Raw genomic sequence first — 16,681 nt, 5'->3', positions numbered from 1 at the left:
TTCCTGGTCCTCATTAAATATCCTTCCCCCTTCTCTTGTTCTTGGTCCAAGCTGTCGATTGATTCAGCACAGTTTGACCTGCCACAAAGTTTTACTGGCCTGACCAAACAGATTTCTAGGTAAGAAAGTCCTGACCTATAATGGACTGGATGCAGAAACATGGGAAATACCCTTAACAGAGTCATGAGGAAAACGCTTGGAAAACTTTAAAGCTACTGGAAACCATAACAGGGGATGAATTGTAGCAGCTATTTGGTGGCTAGAATTAAGTACAGAACAGATGGATAAGCTGTAGTCCTGGCTCCAGCACTAGTTTCCAATGTAACCTCAGGCAAGTCAGTCCACATGTCTTTGGGTTTTACTTTCATTTGATCAATGGGTCTCAAAATGTAGCATGAGGATTCCTGGGGGTCGTCCCCAGACCTTTCCAAGGGGTCTGCAAGGTCACAACTACTTTCCTAATAATACTAAGATACTATTTGCCTATTAAAATATTCCTCCCTTTCCCCCATTACGTATCTGTGCAAGGCCAGATTTTCTTTATAAACTTCAACCAAAACAACATATTACAATAGATTAAATGCAGAAACAGATAAGAGAATCCAGATGTCTTATATCAAGCTAGAAAATAAAGACATTTGCAAAAATATGTAAAACAATACCACTCATCTAATTTTGGGGGTTTTAGAAAATATAGTTATATTTTTTAAAAATATATTATTTATGTTGACCTATGATGCATTTCTTTTTGTTATTTTTAAATAAATTAACAAATAAATATTTTGAACATTTATCAGTCTTAATTTCTAATACAGATATAACTGACATTTTCAAAAAGTTCTTTGGGTTCCTCAGTCATTTTTCAGAGTGTGAAGGGGAACTAGGACCAAAAAGTTTGAAAAGCATTGTGTTAGATTATAAGGATCACAGATTTCTAGTTCGAAGAGACTTTAGAAGCCATTTATTCTAACCTTTTGGCTTTATAGATGAGAATCTGAGGACTCAGATGTAAAGTGACTTGGGCAACAGAAAATCACACAAGTCAGGGGCAGGATTTGATCTCAAGTTCCTTGACTCCAAATCCACTGTTCTTCCCACTATGCAAGAAGATGACTAGAAGAACCTTAAATCCCATACAGCCTTAATGTTCTTGATTTCTAAGATATCCACAAACTCCACAATGTGGCCTTGGCCTAGAGAGTACCTCACTAATAAATCTGGCTCTGATTTATTGATAAGCGTTATAGTGGAGATGGCTATAATCACACAGAAGGAAATCTTTTGTGGGGTTTGGAGAACTCAACCCCCTCCCCGCTACACATTCTGAGAGAGTTATAGAATCACAGAATCCCCTAGTGATGAGAGTTGGAAGGGTCTCGTCCAGAAGATATAGATACCTGTATTGAAGAGATAGACCCTTGTAGTAGAAAAAGCATGGGAATTAAAGCCAGAGGTACCCGATTCAAATACCAGCTCTGATAGCTACTTCTTGGCATGGCACTTTTTTCACTTCCTTGGGCCCCAGGTTCTTCTTCTATTAAATGTAGATGTTGGACTAGATTGTCTCTGAAATCCCTTTTATCTCTAAATCACAGGATCTGACATTTCATCATCACTGCCACCTCAAGCTCAACATGCCCTGAAGAAGCAAGCTTATTATTTTTTCCCACTAACCTTGCCACTCCTCTAGTCCATGCATGGCAGACTAGGAGTGAGTTACAGGCAGGAGGGTGCTACCGTCAGCTAGAACCCACGAGGCCAATTGTTAAATTTTCAGTGTAAACATTTATACCTTGGAAATTGGTAAAACGCTTAGAGCCAGGGCTTGGTTTATTGCTTTGTTAATTGTCTAGATTTAAGAAAGTAATGGAGAAAAGGTTGATAATTCAGATTAAGCTTAAAAATGTGTTCTAGGTGCATTTTCCCCCCAGAGAGCCAATTGTTAAATATTTATCAGCATACCACTGGTCAGAGTATATACCTAAACATTTTCCAGGTTGGTAGGATTTATGGAAGATAACTGTCTCCTGGCAAAGTATGATATTCCACTTGGAGCAAGACTGATTTATACAGGTAATTAAGCGAACCCCAGGTGAGGAAAGAACAGTCTCAACATGAGGCAGAAAAGATGATGTCTAAGCAAGAGGAAGAAAAGCAAGGTTAGGATGGTATCAGGGAAAGATGAAATCTAAAGGGTTGATGTGTGTAGGAAAGAGGACCAGATCATAGATTCAGGCTGGGAAATTGATAGGAGATCAGGAAGCAAACTGCCGGGAGTATCAGGGAGTTAGAGTTTGACTCAACTCATAGACTCAAAGTTACAGTCCTTTAATGGCAGCTGCTGGTGTCTTCTGCCCTCCTCCAATGCCCTGGCATTGGAGTCAGAGTCTGGTCAGAGTCAGAGTCTGTCTCCTCATGCAGACCCACTGGGGAGTGTGCTACAGCCAACACAACTTTACTGTGCAAAGTACGCCATACTCTCTGGTCCCATAGTTCTTTATCCTTGTTTATAATCTACATAAGGAAGAGGGAAAGGGAAGTACTGGACCTGTGCTTTCATCAGTTTAGAAAAATCACTATTTAAATTACCCCCTCCACCATTGTGGGTCAGCACCTTTTCTGCAACTTAGAGTCTTGGAGAGCTACATAGAGCATTGGTCACACAGCTTGTATGTGCCAGAATTGAACCCAGGTTAAGGTTTTTGTAACAACCAGGCCAGCCCACCTCTGTAATGTAGATCAATGAATTTTGCTTGCTCAAGAAAGAATACTCCATATGCATTATATATAGTTTTGCATCCTGTTATTGGTAACAAAAGGCCTTTTTTCCTGAATCCCAGTGAAATTCCCCTGCTGTCTCAACTCTTATCTGGGTCAGCATTCATTTGAGAGTTTCAAACTTTTTTTAGCTAAAGCTCTACTATGTTCCCTAGGGAGCAAGACCCTTTGGCAATGTAAAAAAATATGAAAACTCTTTAGGATATCCTATTTTCTGATTACTTGTGCAATTTATTGGAATGTCATTATATATAATATATGTATGTGTATATGCATGTATATACATATATATATATTTATATGTATGTAATATATAATTATCTCTTCCATATTGTAGGGATTAAGGGATAACCTCAATCTGGAAAATCTGCCTGAAATTTTTTGGCCCTCCCTTCATACCAGAGAAAAAGTCTGAATTATTATGGTATTAAAGGATAAAATACATTGATATCATAAAATACTATACAACTATTTTATGCATTTATGAGTTTCAAAACTTTTTCTGTGTCATCTGCTGGCTGTCATCTGCTGTGTGTTGTCTGTGGTTTCTGCAAAACTCCCCCAAAATTCCCATTTAATTTCTTTTGCCAACCCATTATATATTGAAACCGTGATAGGGAAAGTCATGATATGAAAGAGATAACTGTACACACCTGAATTGCTTATTATACATAATGTAACAAAATTAATATTATCATATTATAATTATTATTATATTGGGGCAGCTAGGTGGCTCAGTAGATAGAGTGCTGGTTCTGGAGTCAGGAATATTCATCTTCCTGAGTTCAGATCTGGTCTCAGATGCTAGCTGTCAGACCCTGGGCAAGTCACTTCACCCTGTTTGCCTCAGTTTCCTCATTTGTTAAATGAGCTTGAGAAGGAAATGGCCAACTACTCTAGTATCTTTGCCAGGAAAACCCTAAATGGGGTCAAGAAGACATTACTGAAACCATTGAATGACAACAATTATTATCTTAATAATAAGTACCTATTAATATACCTAAATTGTGTGGAGAACTGGTTGCAGTTTATAAAATGGTGATGATACTCAGCTCAGCCTAAACTCTTTGGGGGAGGCAGGATAGCACCTTTGTTCCTTTAGAAAATAAATATCTGCATCCCAAGCAAAAATAAAGATGAGCCTTCTGATCTCATTCATACTATCCTTTTTAGCCAGTCACTGTTCCTCCCATTTTACAGTTGAGGCAAACAGAAGTAGCTTATCCAGGGTCACACAGCTAGTTGGTGTCTGAGGCTGGATTGGAACTCAGGATTTCCGTCTACCTGACCACTTAGTTGCCTCTGCCTAGGACTTTTTTTGGATAAAAAGAGAAAGTTTGTGAGCTATCTTGGGGGTGAGCTGCTACTCTCTTTTTAGGTATTATTATTACACATAGGTGCTATTACCTTAGGCTCTCACCCATAGATCTGAGATTGCAAGACCCTGTACTGCCCAGATAGATTCCAAAAAGCCATCCCTGGTGCTGCAAGTCCCCTGAGACCTCCTGAACGTTACCACCCAACCTCTAACTAGACATATGAAGAACTGCCATCTTTTTCCTCTAGTTGATCTGAGGCAACGGGTCTTTGGGAAGCTCACATACCAACTTGAGAGACATACCTGAGGAATGTTCCATCTCAACACCAGTCATCCCAAGACCTCTACTGCCTTACCTTCTCTGTATGTGACCTCTTTCTTTCTTTCTTGGTTATGGTGGTTAGTCCAGCATGAAATCATTTAGAGGGCAATTGCTGCTAAATGTTGGAAGTAGTAGGAATGGGACACTTTGATTAACTATCTTATTCAATTACCAAAAGTAATTTTTGAGGTATTTGTAAAAGAAGGAAGGTATTAAAAGAAGGAGGAATTGTGTGTTCCACAGATGTGAACAATTTCCTCCTTCCATTATGCACACACACACACACACACACATACACACACACGTATATATACATATACACGTATACACACACATACATATGTGTGTGTATATACACATGAATGTGTATGTGTGCATGTGTATATACATGCACACATATATGATGAATGTATACAAATTCAGCTGCAATATCATACTGTTGAATCATATTAAGTCTAAAGTTGATTAAAACCATTAGATCTATTTCAGAAAAATTACTACCTACCTATAATTACTAACTACATTACTAATTAACTAAAAATTACTACTACGTAAAAATTACTAACTCCTCTTATGCTTCTGAAGTTGGCATTTTGAACCCATGTAAGATTTTCCATATATCGTCTACTGAATTTCATTGCATTCCATGCCTTTCAAGACATGGATTAGCATTTATTCCCAGTTTTGTGACGTCTGCAAATATGACAAGCATATTTGACAGTGCCCCATAGTCGGGTTTATAGGGTACATTGAAGCCCTTTAAAAGGGGAGCTAGGATCAGAATCATAATATCTAAGAGTTGGAAGGTTCCCCAGAGGTCATCTAGTACAACCTGTATGTGAAGAATGAATTTCTATGTGGTGAGATTTCTTTTGCTCCAGAATTTTGCCTGATGGAACGAGTTAAAGCTGGGGTTTTTAGAAATGCATCTTGTTGGAAATTAGCTTCAATAGTAGGTTTGTTTTTTGAACACAATGGGGTTGATTTGCTAATCGATAGTTTGTCTTGGGAGGCAGTGTGGAAGCTGACATAGATCTCAGCAAGTCCTCCCATCTCCGACATCATCTTTTGAAAACACAAATAACTGATGGAAAATTACTGTCCACAGTTCACTGTTTTCATTTCTCCATTGCTACAAGCCCTTCACAACCTAACCCCTTCCTAATTACAAAAACATTAGTTCAATGTAATTCGATAAATGTTTATTAATCAACTTCTACATTCAAGATGTTGCTAGACAATGAACACAAAGGGACAAAAACAAAACAGTCCCTACCCTCAAGAATCTTACAAGCTTTTCAAAGGTGGATAAAACCTGTGTGCAAGTAAGCACAGGACAATGCAATTTAAGGACAGAAAGCTAGTAATTTTTTAGTTGCAATGGTTATAAATTCATTTGGGGTGGGCAGGGATTCAATTTGCTTTCTTAAAGTTGGGTTTCTCTTTTAACCACTTGAAAAAGAAATTTTGTTTACTTGCCTTAAGTATTTTTCTTCCTACAGATGCAAGACATTTTTAAAATTGTAGGGGGTATTTAATCATGTAAAAGTTAAGTAAGCTTCATTGGCAAATCTTAAATAGCTTCGAAGCTGATGCTATTGGTTTTTATGTCATGGAAAATTGGAGTCTCACCAGGGTTGCTGATTTTCTGCCTTAAAAGCAGAAATTTATTTTTGTATTTAGGTAAAGTCAAGAAACAAAACCTCCAGTAGTTTCATTTTAGTTAAGGGGAAGGGTGGAGATAGAAGAAGGAATAGATCCAAAAAAAGTAGATGATGAAGGAAAAAGCCCACGGAATGACTATTTTGTCCCTTCATCTCTACCCCTCAAACTGTGAGATAGCCATTCCTTCTACATTCTTTTCCCCACATCCAGAAAATCTGCTGCTTCTCTCCCTCATGAATAATTTTTAAAAATTTTTTATCTGGTCACCAAAAGAACCGATGGGATATGAATACCAGAACCTTCTGCTTCTCCCCTAGTTCATGGTCATCTTATTGGGACTTATGTCCAGGAGAGGGAATATGAAGAGGGAATCACCTAATATCTCAGTAGCAGGAAAAAATAAGATGCCCCCTAAAGTGAGCAGTTTCTTCTCAGGCCCAGACAGAGCAGGGATCTATGTTCATTTACAACATATACTTTCAAAATTAGTAACAGCTCTGTAAATATACTCTTGTTCTGCAATAGCGCTAGATTTTCATGTTCATAGTGCAAAACATTTGGTTCAAATCCATTGTTCTGCCACTTACTGTCTGCATGAGCTTAGGAAAACTCTTTCACCTCAATGTGTTTTCTATACTCATCTGTGAAACGAGGGATTTTGGCAAGATGAACTCTAAGGCACTTCTAACTCCATATCAAAGGTCTATGATCTGATTCTGTTGGAAAACTTCATAGAATCACAGACTTTCAGAGTTTGGAGGGCTCTGAGAGGACACCTAGTCCAATTTATATGGAGAGTGAGGATGGAGAAGGAAAGAGAATCTTCTCAACAATATACCCAATATTTGCTTAAAATGTCCCACAAAGGGGATCCCACTCACTCCTGTCAGTCCATTACATTTTTGGAAAATTCTAATTACTAGAAATTTTTCCTGGCATTGAGTGTAAATCTCTACCTAGTTCTTACTTGTAGGGCCAAACTGAACAAATTTAATCCCTCCACTATTTGACAGACAGTGGCATATACTCTTTGCAATCTACATATTTGCAAAAGTCCTCCTCCAAATCTGCTCTTTAAATCTACACATTTCTCCCACCAGTCCTCATACACATCTATCACGATGAATAACCACTGTCCATTTAGGGACGTTGGGCAAGCTGACTTAAACTTTTCTGTGATTCAGCTTTCTTATATCTAAAATGAAGCAATTATAGTTAATGGCTTCTAAGGTCCTTTCTAACTCTAAATCTATCCTCTTATGATCCAGTGCAACATATAGTAAGCACCGTTTACATACAAAGGACTTTGTTAGATCCTGAAAAATAGGGAAAGTTTAGTTAAGTTACTGTTCTCATCCTCAAGGATTTTAGCGGAGATAAGACATAAACACAAATAACTAACAAAGCATGGTATTACATAAGTGTACCAGAGAGAACAAAACAAAGAGCTGTGTGAGGTCTGAGGGAGAGCACTGGGAAGCAATAAAAATACTTACAATGAAGGTAAAAAAAGCAACAGCAATATTAAGAAGTCTTTGATGGATCTATGATATCATCAATGTGTGCATTTCCTTCACTGGTACATAGCTCAAACTGTCCATACCTCCCAAAACCTTTGCAACTTCTTTCCATGTTTTTACATGAACCATCAATCACTCAGTCAACAAGCATTTATTAAGCACCTCCTATGTGCAGTACTGTTCTAGGCAATGGGAACTCCACTGAGGATCTGTGCTACCTCCCTCACAAAAGTTTCCTTGATACCCCTAGCTGGTGGTAATAATCATACTAATAACAATGGTAAAACTCTGATTAATTCAGTGACATGTCATAATTCCAAAGGACTGATATTGGGGAATGCTGCTCATCTCCTGACAAGAGACCTGATGGGCTTCCATGCAGAATGGCACATTTTTTGAACCTGGCTAGTACAGGCATTTGTTTGTTCAACTATGCATATTTTTGTGAGGGTTTTTCTTTAATTGTTCAATTGAGGAAGAGATAATAAATACTTGTCAATCAGAAAAGTAATAAATAAATTAAATTATGACAACAAAAATAATATCCATTATTATTGACTAGGAGATTTGTGGAGGAGATGACATTAGAATTGGGCTTTAAAGGATGAGTAAGACTTCCCCAGGGAAAAGGGAGGATGGAATATAGTTCCCTGGCATAGCCAAAAGGCATAGGGCTAGCAGAGAAGGAATGTGGTTGACTTGGCCAGACTTACTTTGCTGTGGGCACAAATTGCAGAACCCAGGAGTTTCCAGGTGCCACCCCTTCTGTCCATGCGGAGCATGCGCAAAATCTGTAGGAACCGTAAACTCCGGAGTGAGGTGGCCAGGACGTTGCCTTGGTTTCCAACAGCGACCACTGGCACTGAAGCAATCAGTACAAAGATGTCTGGGAAACAGGAGAGAGAGAGAGAGAGAGAGATGGAGATGGAGTAAAAGAGGGGGGAAAAGCACATTAGGGAAAAATAAACAAGCACCCTCCATTTAGGTCTATTGAGTTGCCAACTTGCCATGTATTTTTCCATCTGGGGATGAAAAGATCAGAAGCTACACATAACCTGTGTTTGAGGAACTCAGGCAGCTTGTGAAATCTTTGGCTGAGACACCTTCCCAAGCTACAATTTATCTTCTGGGACAAAAATGACTAATCAGGACCATGAGTTGCTTCTTTGCTTGCTATGGCCAAAGGATTGAGAACATTATTGAGTGAGTGCTGAACTCACTAAAGTGAGCAGGCAATTGATAAATCAAGAAGCATTTATTAAGCACCTACCATGTGCCAGGCACAGTGCTAGGTACAAGGGATAAAAATGTAAAAATGAAAAATTCCCTGCCTTCAAGGAGCTTACATTCTATTGGAAAATTTGGTTCAAATGTCACCTCTGGTATTCACTAGCTCTGTGACTTTGGATGACTCACTTACAATATTACGATAGTTTTTAAGATGAGTTTGATAATATTTATAGTGCCTTCCTAACAAGGTCATTATGAAGCTCAAAGGATATATTATAATATATTTATAGCTGGAATGGACCTTAGAAGATAAAGTATAGATACAGGAAAAGTGTTTGAGGAAGTAGGTGACATAGTAGATACAGTGTTGGACCTGGAGTCAGTAAAACCTGAGTTCATATCTGGCCTCAGATACTTCATAACTAGGTGACCCCGGGCAAGTCACTTAACCTTTGCCTGCCTCAGTTTCCTTATCTTTAAAACGGGCATTATAGTAATACCTACTTCCCAGTGTTGCTATGAGAATAAGATGAAATAATATTTGTAAAATGCCCTGTAGATCTTAAAGCACTGTATGAATGCTAGCTGTTGCTATTGTTATCACAAACTTTAAAGTGCTATATAAATATCAATTATTATTATTATTAATGAACCTGTCTGTATTTGGCTAGGAAAGTCCTCAGGAAGTTGACTATCTCTGGGACCTAAATCTAAGCCCTTGCGGTGTGGTAGGATCTATACCACATGGCCATGGAAAGAAGCTCATGTTTATTGATGAGGAGGCTAGGGTCTGGGGTGGTCCCAGGACTTCCCTAAGATCATACAGCAAGTTAGAATAGCAAGCGTGATTGGGAGCAAATCTGGGATCTTCTCTTCCTTCCCTCAGCTGGTCCCAGTGAAAGTGCATAAAAGCACAGCATATCTTTTGAGACCTCCAGGGCTACAAACAATTTTTTTTCCAAGGGTGGGACCTCAAAAATTGTTACACAAACAAAGCATCCTAGAATCAGAACAAGTCTCAGAGGTCACTTAGCCCAGTGGTGTCAAATGCAAATAAAAGCAAAGCCACTAAATGGCAGTAGCCATCTGCTAGCCACATATTGACTTAGTTTTTAAAATAGAATATTAGCGATGATTTGTTATATTTGTATTAATTTTTAAAAAATATTTGCAAATTATATTTTAATCTGGTTGAGGCCATACTCAGGAGTATTGTGGATAGCACAGCTCCTCCTATGTCTTACCTCTGATCTAGCCAGGTTCTGAGTAAGACCCACCCCCCATAATATCAGGGGCAGCTAGGTGGCGCCATAGTGCATAGAGCAGGAAGATTCATCTTTCTGAGTTCAAATCTGGCCTCAGACACTCACTAGCTGTGTGACCCTGGGAAAGTCACTTAAGCCTGTTTGCCTCAGTTTCCTCATCTGTAAAATGAGCTGGAGAAGGAAATGGCAAACCACTCCAGTATCTCTGCCAAGAAAACCCCAAATGGGGTCACCAAGAGTTGACGCTACTGAAATGACTGAACAGCAGCTATAATATCACATGACTTGCTGCAGTTGGGAAATCCTAGGGCCCTGTGGACTCAGACTTTGACTATGCCTACACTGATAACGTTTCATAAATATTGTACAAATTATGAGGGGCACGCATCCTAATAAGAATTCCCATTTCCATAGCATTCCGTGGCTCACCAAGTACTCTCCTTTACAACATCTGAGACATAAGTGGTGCAAATATGATTATTCCCATGTTACAGCTGAGGAAACTGATATCTAGTGAGATGAAGTGACTTGCCTATGGGTACAAAAATAAGTAGAAGTTCTGGGACATTGAAAAATCAAATCTCGGAATCTCAGAGTTTGGACAGGGCCTCAGAGCCCATCCTAGCTATGTGACTATGGGCAAGCCACTTAACTTATCTGCCCCTGCTTCCCCATCCACAAAATGGGGGTAATAAGTGCATCTACCTCCCAGGGTTGTTATGAGGATCAAATGAGATAATTGAGAAGCATTTAGCACACAGTAGTTGCTTCATAAATGATCATTCCTCTTCTCTTCCCTATCCAACCTTTCCTGAACAAGATGGTGTAACGCAAAAGCATTAGTTCCGGAGTCATGGGACCTGAGTTAAAAATTTGCCTCTGCCACGACTTATGTGACAAGTCACTTAATTTCTTTGGGTCTTAGTTACCTCATCTTTAAAATAAAGGGTTTAGACTAGCTGACTTTGGTGATCCTTTCTCATTCAAAATCTGTGGTCTGCTTTGTGATCCACTCAAAATCATATGACCTATGATCATCTGGCCCTTTGAACAAGAATTTCTTATACAGACATCATAGCAAGGAATCAACGTCCTAAGAAGGATTTTTTTCCTCTTGAGGAAGGAGCCCATTACACTTTTGGACAGTTCTCCTTGTCAGGAAGAGTTTCCTTATAGCAAGCCTAGCTCTGCCTCCAGGCATTTTCTATCTCTTGCTCCTAGTATCTACTCTCTTGGTAGAACAAATTGAATTCTCTTCTATGTGATAGTCTTCCAAATATTTAAAGACAACCATTCCCCACCCCCCGCCCCGCAAACCCATGCCCATCCCAAATTCTTTTCTTTTCCAGTTAAATATCCCCAGTTCCTTTAGCCAATCATCACATTTAATGACTTTGAGACTCTTCACCATCCTGGTTACCCTCCATGCTCTGGACACACTTTGGCTCATCAACACCCTTCCTAAAAATGCACCTATAATTGAATAAAATACTTTATATATGGTCCGACCAAGGCCAAGTAGAGAACAACTTTCACCTCCCCTAGTCCTAGACTCTGTGCTTTTCTCAATATACCCTAAGATTGTACTAGTTTTCATTGGCTGCTAAATCATATTGTTGACTCTTAATAAATTTGCAGACCACTATGACCCCCAGATAGTTTATAAAATAAACTTCTTTCTAGACACACCTGACCCATATTATACTCATGAAACTGATTTTTTAACCCTAGTACAAGATTATATTTATTCCTACTCATTTTCAACTCCTTATATTCAGCCCAACATTGAAAAAAAAAGACTCAGGGAGAGGGGTAGTACATATCAGTATTTGAATATTTGAAGGTTTATTACATAGAAGAGGGCTTATATTTAGATTTATTCTGTTGTACCCCAGGGATCAGGAACAGGAGCAACAGATAGAAGATGTAAATAAGCAAATCAAGTCTAGATGTCAGGAAAAAAACTTCCTAGCAAGTAGAGCTTTTAATAAAAGAGTAATATGTTGCCTCAAGACAAGATGTGTTGGGTGTGTCCCTTTTGGAGGTCTTTAAGCAGATGACCACTTGCCTAAAATGTTATAGTAGGGGTTCCTTTTTGTATTGGTTTGGCTTGATGGTTTCTAAGATCTCAAATTTCATGATTCTATCATCTTCTTTGGATGTTGACTATAGGCAAATATGTTATCCATTCCTCCTAGCTATGTAGAGGAAAGAATAAAAATAACTCACATTGGTAGAACACTTTAAGGTTTGCAAAGTACTTTCTTTGTAACAGTGCTATGAGGGTTGAAGTAGAATTATTTTAGCCCCATATTATAGATAAAGAAGCTGAGGGGCCAAGAAGTCAAGTAACTGATCTAATATCCCACAGTTTATAATATACAAGAGAAAATTTGAATCCATATCTCCTGACAACAAGTCCAGGTCTCTATCCCCCCCACCAAATGGGATCACCAGAGGCCTTGCCTGTAAGCCCCTCACTCTGCACTCCCTAGAACCATATATCATCATCTTTACTCCTTCCGTTTTCTACCCTGTCACCCTACACACCCATTCACCACTATCATTGCCTCTGGAAAGTATGTTAATGGACTGCCTTCTTGTTTTGTTCACTGTCTTTATGACTTTGCAGACTTTCTTTTCCTTGGCCACCACTCCCTACATATGTCTCCTCTATTAGAATGTAAGCTACTTTGAGGGCAAGATTTGTCTCACTTTTGTATTTGAATCCCCTCCACTTGGCACATAGTAAGGGCTTAATAAATGCTTTTCACTCATCTCATCACCCCTTATGTTATGCTTCATATTTTAGTAAATCACTATATCATGTGAGTATCTCTTTAAAGAACTAGGGATGATTAGTCAATTGTAAAGAAGATTAGGAGAGATAGGAAAGCTATTTTTGAAGAAATGTGATGTGAGAGAGAAATAAGACAAATTAGAAAGATACACTAGATCAACCAATGAAAGCAGCCTTAGGCTTAATAAGAAAAAGTTTCTTTGCAACTTAAACTGCCTAAATGTGAAGTGGGTTACCTAAAAAGGTAGTGAGTTCCCCATTACCAGAGGTCCCCAAGTGGAAGCTGTATGACGACTTGTTAGAGATGTTGTAGGTGCATTTCTTTCTCAGGTAAGAGTGAGAATAGATGATCTCTGAGGCTCCTTAGAAGCTGAGACTGTTGTTCTAAATGAGTAACAGAGCTCACAGTGGGACCAAGATATTTCCCAAGGGAAACAACTTGGGGAAGTAAGAGATTAAAGGAAATCATTCGAAATTTCAACTATTAAAGGGAAAGTGAGAACCAGGCTGACATTATTTACAGAAAAAGTAGGTCATCACTCATAGTGGGTAAGGAGACGAGATTTTTAAAGCACCAGGACATCTGCTTCTCCAAATTACCACTGATTTTGGATGATGAAAGTGCCTCTGTTAAGAGTTGTACTAGATTATTTTTGAGATCTCTTCTTACTCTAGGAGTCTATTAAAATCTATCCCCACCCCCGATGCCTGAAATTTCACTGTTAGAGGATCATTCTATTAGGTTAAGACATTGTCATGTCTAGCTTTTTTTTTTTTCAAAATTCCAAAATTCCTGGATTGAAGAATACATTAATTTATTCTTAGCTATCATCACCTTGGGAAGCTAGGTGGTACGGTGAATAGAGTTCCAGGCCTAGAGTCAAGAAGACTCATCTTCCTGAGTTCGAATCTGGCCTCAGACACTTTCTAACTGTGTGACCCTAGGCAAGTTGCTTAACCCTGTTTGCCTCAGTTCCTTATCTGTAAAATTAACTGAAGAAGGAAATAGCAAACCACCCCTATCATATACTTTCTTCCAAAGGTAATGCAAAGCACTCAACAAGGAAGGTTGTGATGGGGAAGGGAGAGAGAAGCAGGGATAAGTTTGCATGATGTGGTACTCGTTGCTTTTGATTATGTGTTGATCATGTTGGCAGCTAATGGATAAAGCACTACACCTTTAGTCAGGGGTACTGGACTTCAAATCTGGCCTTAGACACTTACTAGCTGTGTGACTCTGGACAAGTCACTTAACTTCTGTTTTCCTCAGTTTCCACATCTGTAAAGTTGGGAAAACGATAGCACCTACCTCCCAGGCTTGTACAAGGATCAAATGAGATAATATTTGTAATGTGTTTTGCAAATATTAATGTGATATACAAATACTTGCTATTATTATGCTGAACATTTCAACCACAAATTCACCATATATATTACACACACACACACACGCACACACACACACACACACACACTCTTATTGTCTTCTGTCTTCCCTGATAAAATGTACATTTCTTGAGAGTAGGGATTGATTTTTTCCTCTTTTGTCTTTTGAATCCCCATTTCGTCACAAATAGTAGGAGCTTTTTGAATGCTTTCTAACTGATTGATTGACAGATAATGTGAACAACAGGACTTTGTAGCCAGAACTCTAACTACTGCACCACCTGGCTGCAGCTAAAACAGGTTAATGAAAGCATCAATAAAGTTGAATTGGACTAGGAATTTGTACTACCCCACTCCCTCTATGAGCCACACAGTGAGTGGTTAAATGTCTGCATTATATTCTATCCAAATTATTCTGTGTTCTCCAAACCTCACTTATAGAAAGGACTCAGAGACCATGTGAATTTTCTGTCACTATTAACCCTGAATCTAGCCATACCTCTGTGATGCCAATCAGTGATTAAAGATCTTCTACCCCCCTCCTCAGTGCCCCCCCAACACACACACACACACACACACACACACACACACACACACACACACACACTCACCAAGCCCTTTCAATAGGCCTCAGGTGGGGCTAGTTAAAAGAGGCTTGATTAGAGGCAGGCCTATACTCTTTACTTACTAAGTGTTAAGCTGCAGGCCTATACCCTTTCACTGATTGGGTATGAGGCCCTTGGGCCCTAAGAAGATTGTATATACCCAAAAGGTAGCCATTAAGGTCAGAATTCAGCCCAAGGAGAAGATGTAAGAACTCTGAGACGATAGAGTTGAGAATCTGCAGACTAGCCAGCTACAGAACTCAGAGAACTTTGGAGAGATGAGAGAGAGCTGCAGAGAGAGTGGAGACTGGTGAGTGGAGACCAGAGAGCTTCAGAGATCAGAGAACTGAGGTGGGGAGAGAATGCAGGCAAGCAGACAGTTGGGATTTGTGAGTGATTACAGGAAAGCTCCAGCAGGGGGGAAGGTTACGGGATGACTTGGTTCTTTGCTGTAATATTATGTTATAATTTCCTTGTTGTTACATTGAGATGGACTTACTGGCTTTGGGATATAACTGTTGCTATGTCAGGTTGGAGTTATTGGTTTGGGGACTTAATCCTCTGGTGTCTAAATAAATGTTATACTTCGCCTGCTTTCTACCTAGAGAATCTCTTATACTTTGCAATTCCAAACTATACAGGCATGCTCATGGTCATCTTTGAGGTCATAAATCTTGCCTTATTGATACATCCTCATGGAACCTGCTCTAGTTGATGCTAACCCAGTACTGCTTTTGCTGTAGTCTGGCCAAATGATTCTTTAATGATCCCAAAGAGCAATTAATTCAAACTCTCAGAGGGTAGCCTATGAATTAGGAGAATTTGGCTAAGTAAACACCTATTAATACAACCTTACATTTTTTCACTGTAGAAAATCAGAACATTGAACTTGGAAGAGACTTTAGCCAACACCTAATCCAACTTCACTACCTTAAAGGTGAGGAAGTTTAGGTCCAAAGAGGGGAAATAACTTTGACTAAGGTCACACAGTGAGTGAGTAGCGGAGTTAGGACCCAGGCCTCTACAATAAAAGTGCAGTCAGTACTCTCCTTATTTTCCTAATTGTATTAGAAAGGATCATGTGTCACACCAATTAATCAAACCCCTGACATATTCCTAACACTGTATAAGGCATTGTCAGTTCTGGGACATGAAGAATAGGTTAATTTTTGTCTTTGTAGCCTCATTTTCTCTCAAAGTGTCTGGCACACAGTAGGTATTTAATAAATGCTTGTTGACTGATTTATCCCTCAAAATATAAGATATGGTATCTCCTTCAAGGACATGACAATCAATATGGGTACATGAAAATGAAACTTCTTCATCCATGATAGCCTTGAGCACTTGGATGACTTGCTTACTTTTATCCTATAAAATACACATAATGGAACAAAATGATGACAACGATCAAATCCAGTGTTAAATTTCTTTAGGAGGTCCATGGAAATTTAAACAGTCATACCTCCCAAGGATAGGATTATTCACTAATTTATTTATTCAGTGAGTATTTGGGCCCAGTGCAATTCTAGAACACCAAGAAGTATTTATTAAACTTATGCACAAAGTGCTGTGCTAGGTAGCTACAGAGACAGAAGGAGAGCAGTCCCTGTTCTCAGAGGAGATGCACTGAAGGTGGAACCCAAGATGTACACAGACAAGTAAATTCAAATTATATAAAAATGTACACTAGAGGGGGCTCAGGAAAAGGACACCTCAGATAGGAGGTAGCATCTGAACTGTGTCTCCGAGGCTGGGGACTAGACATTGTCAATACCCTCAAGGAGCTCTTGTT

At 39.1% G+C, this 16,681-nt stretch overlaps 1 protein-coding gene across 1 annotated transcript in view; it reads right to left on the bottom strand.

Moving 5' to 3' along the window:
- KCNQ3 (potassium voltage-gated channel subfamily Q member 3) overlaps positions 1-16,681 on the bottom strand; it is a 150,799-nt gene that overhangs the window by 73,346 nt on the left and 60,772 nt on the right. The window contains exon 5 of the mRNA XM_036741674.1: positions 8,317-8,489. Within this exon, the coding sequence (XP_036597569.1) occupies positions 8,317-8,489 (173 nt within the window). The remainder of the gene's footprint in view (positions 1-8,316; positions 8,490-16,681) is intronic.

The sequence above is a fragment of the Trichosurus vulpecula genome, chromosome 1, assembly GCF_011100635.1.
Source record: "Trichosurus vulpecula isolate mTriVul1 chromosome 1, mTriVul1.pri, whole genome shotgun sequence".
NCBI classification, from domain to species: Eukaryota; Metazoa; Chordata; class Mammalia; order Diprotodontia; family Phalangeridae; genus Trichosurus; species Trichosurus vulpecula.
The sequence above is the reverse complement of the archived record's forward strand: the minus strand, read 5'-3'. Positions and strand labels throughout refer to the sequence as shown.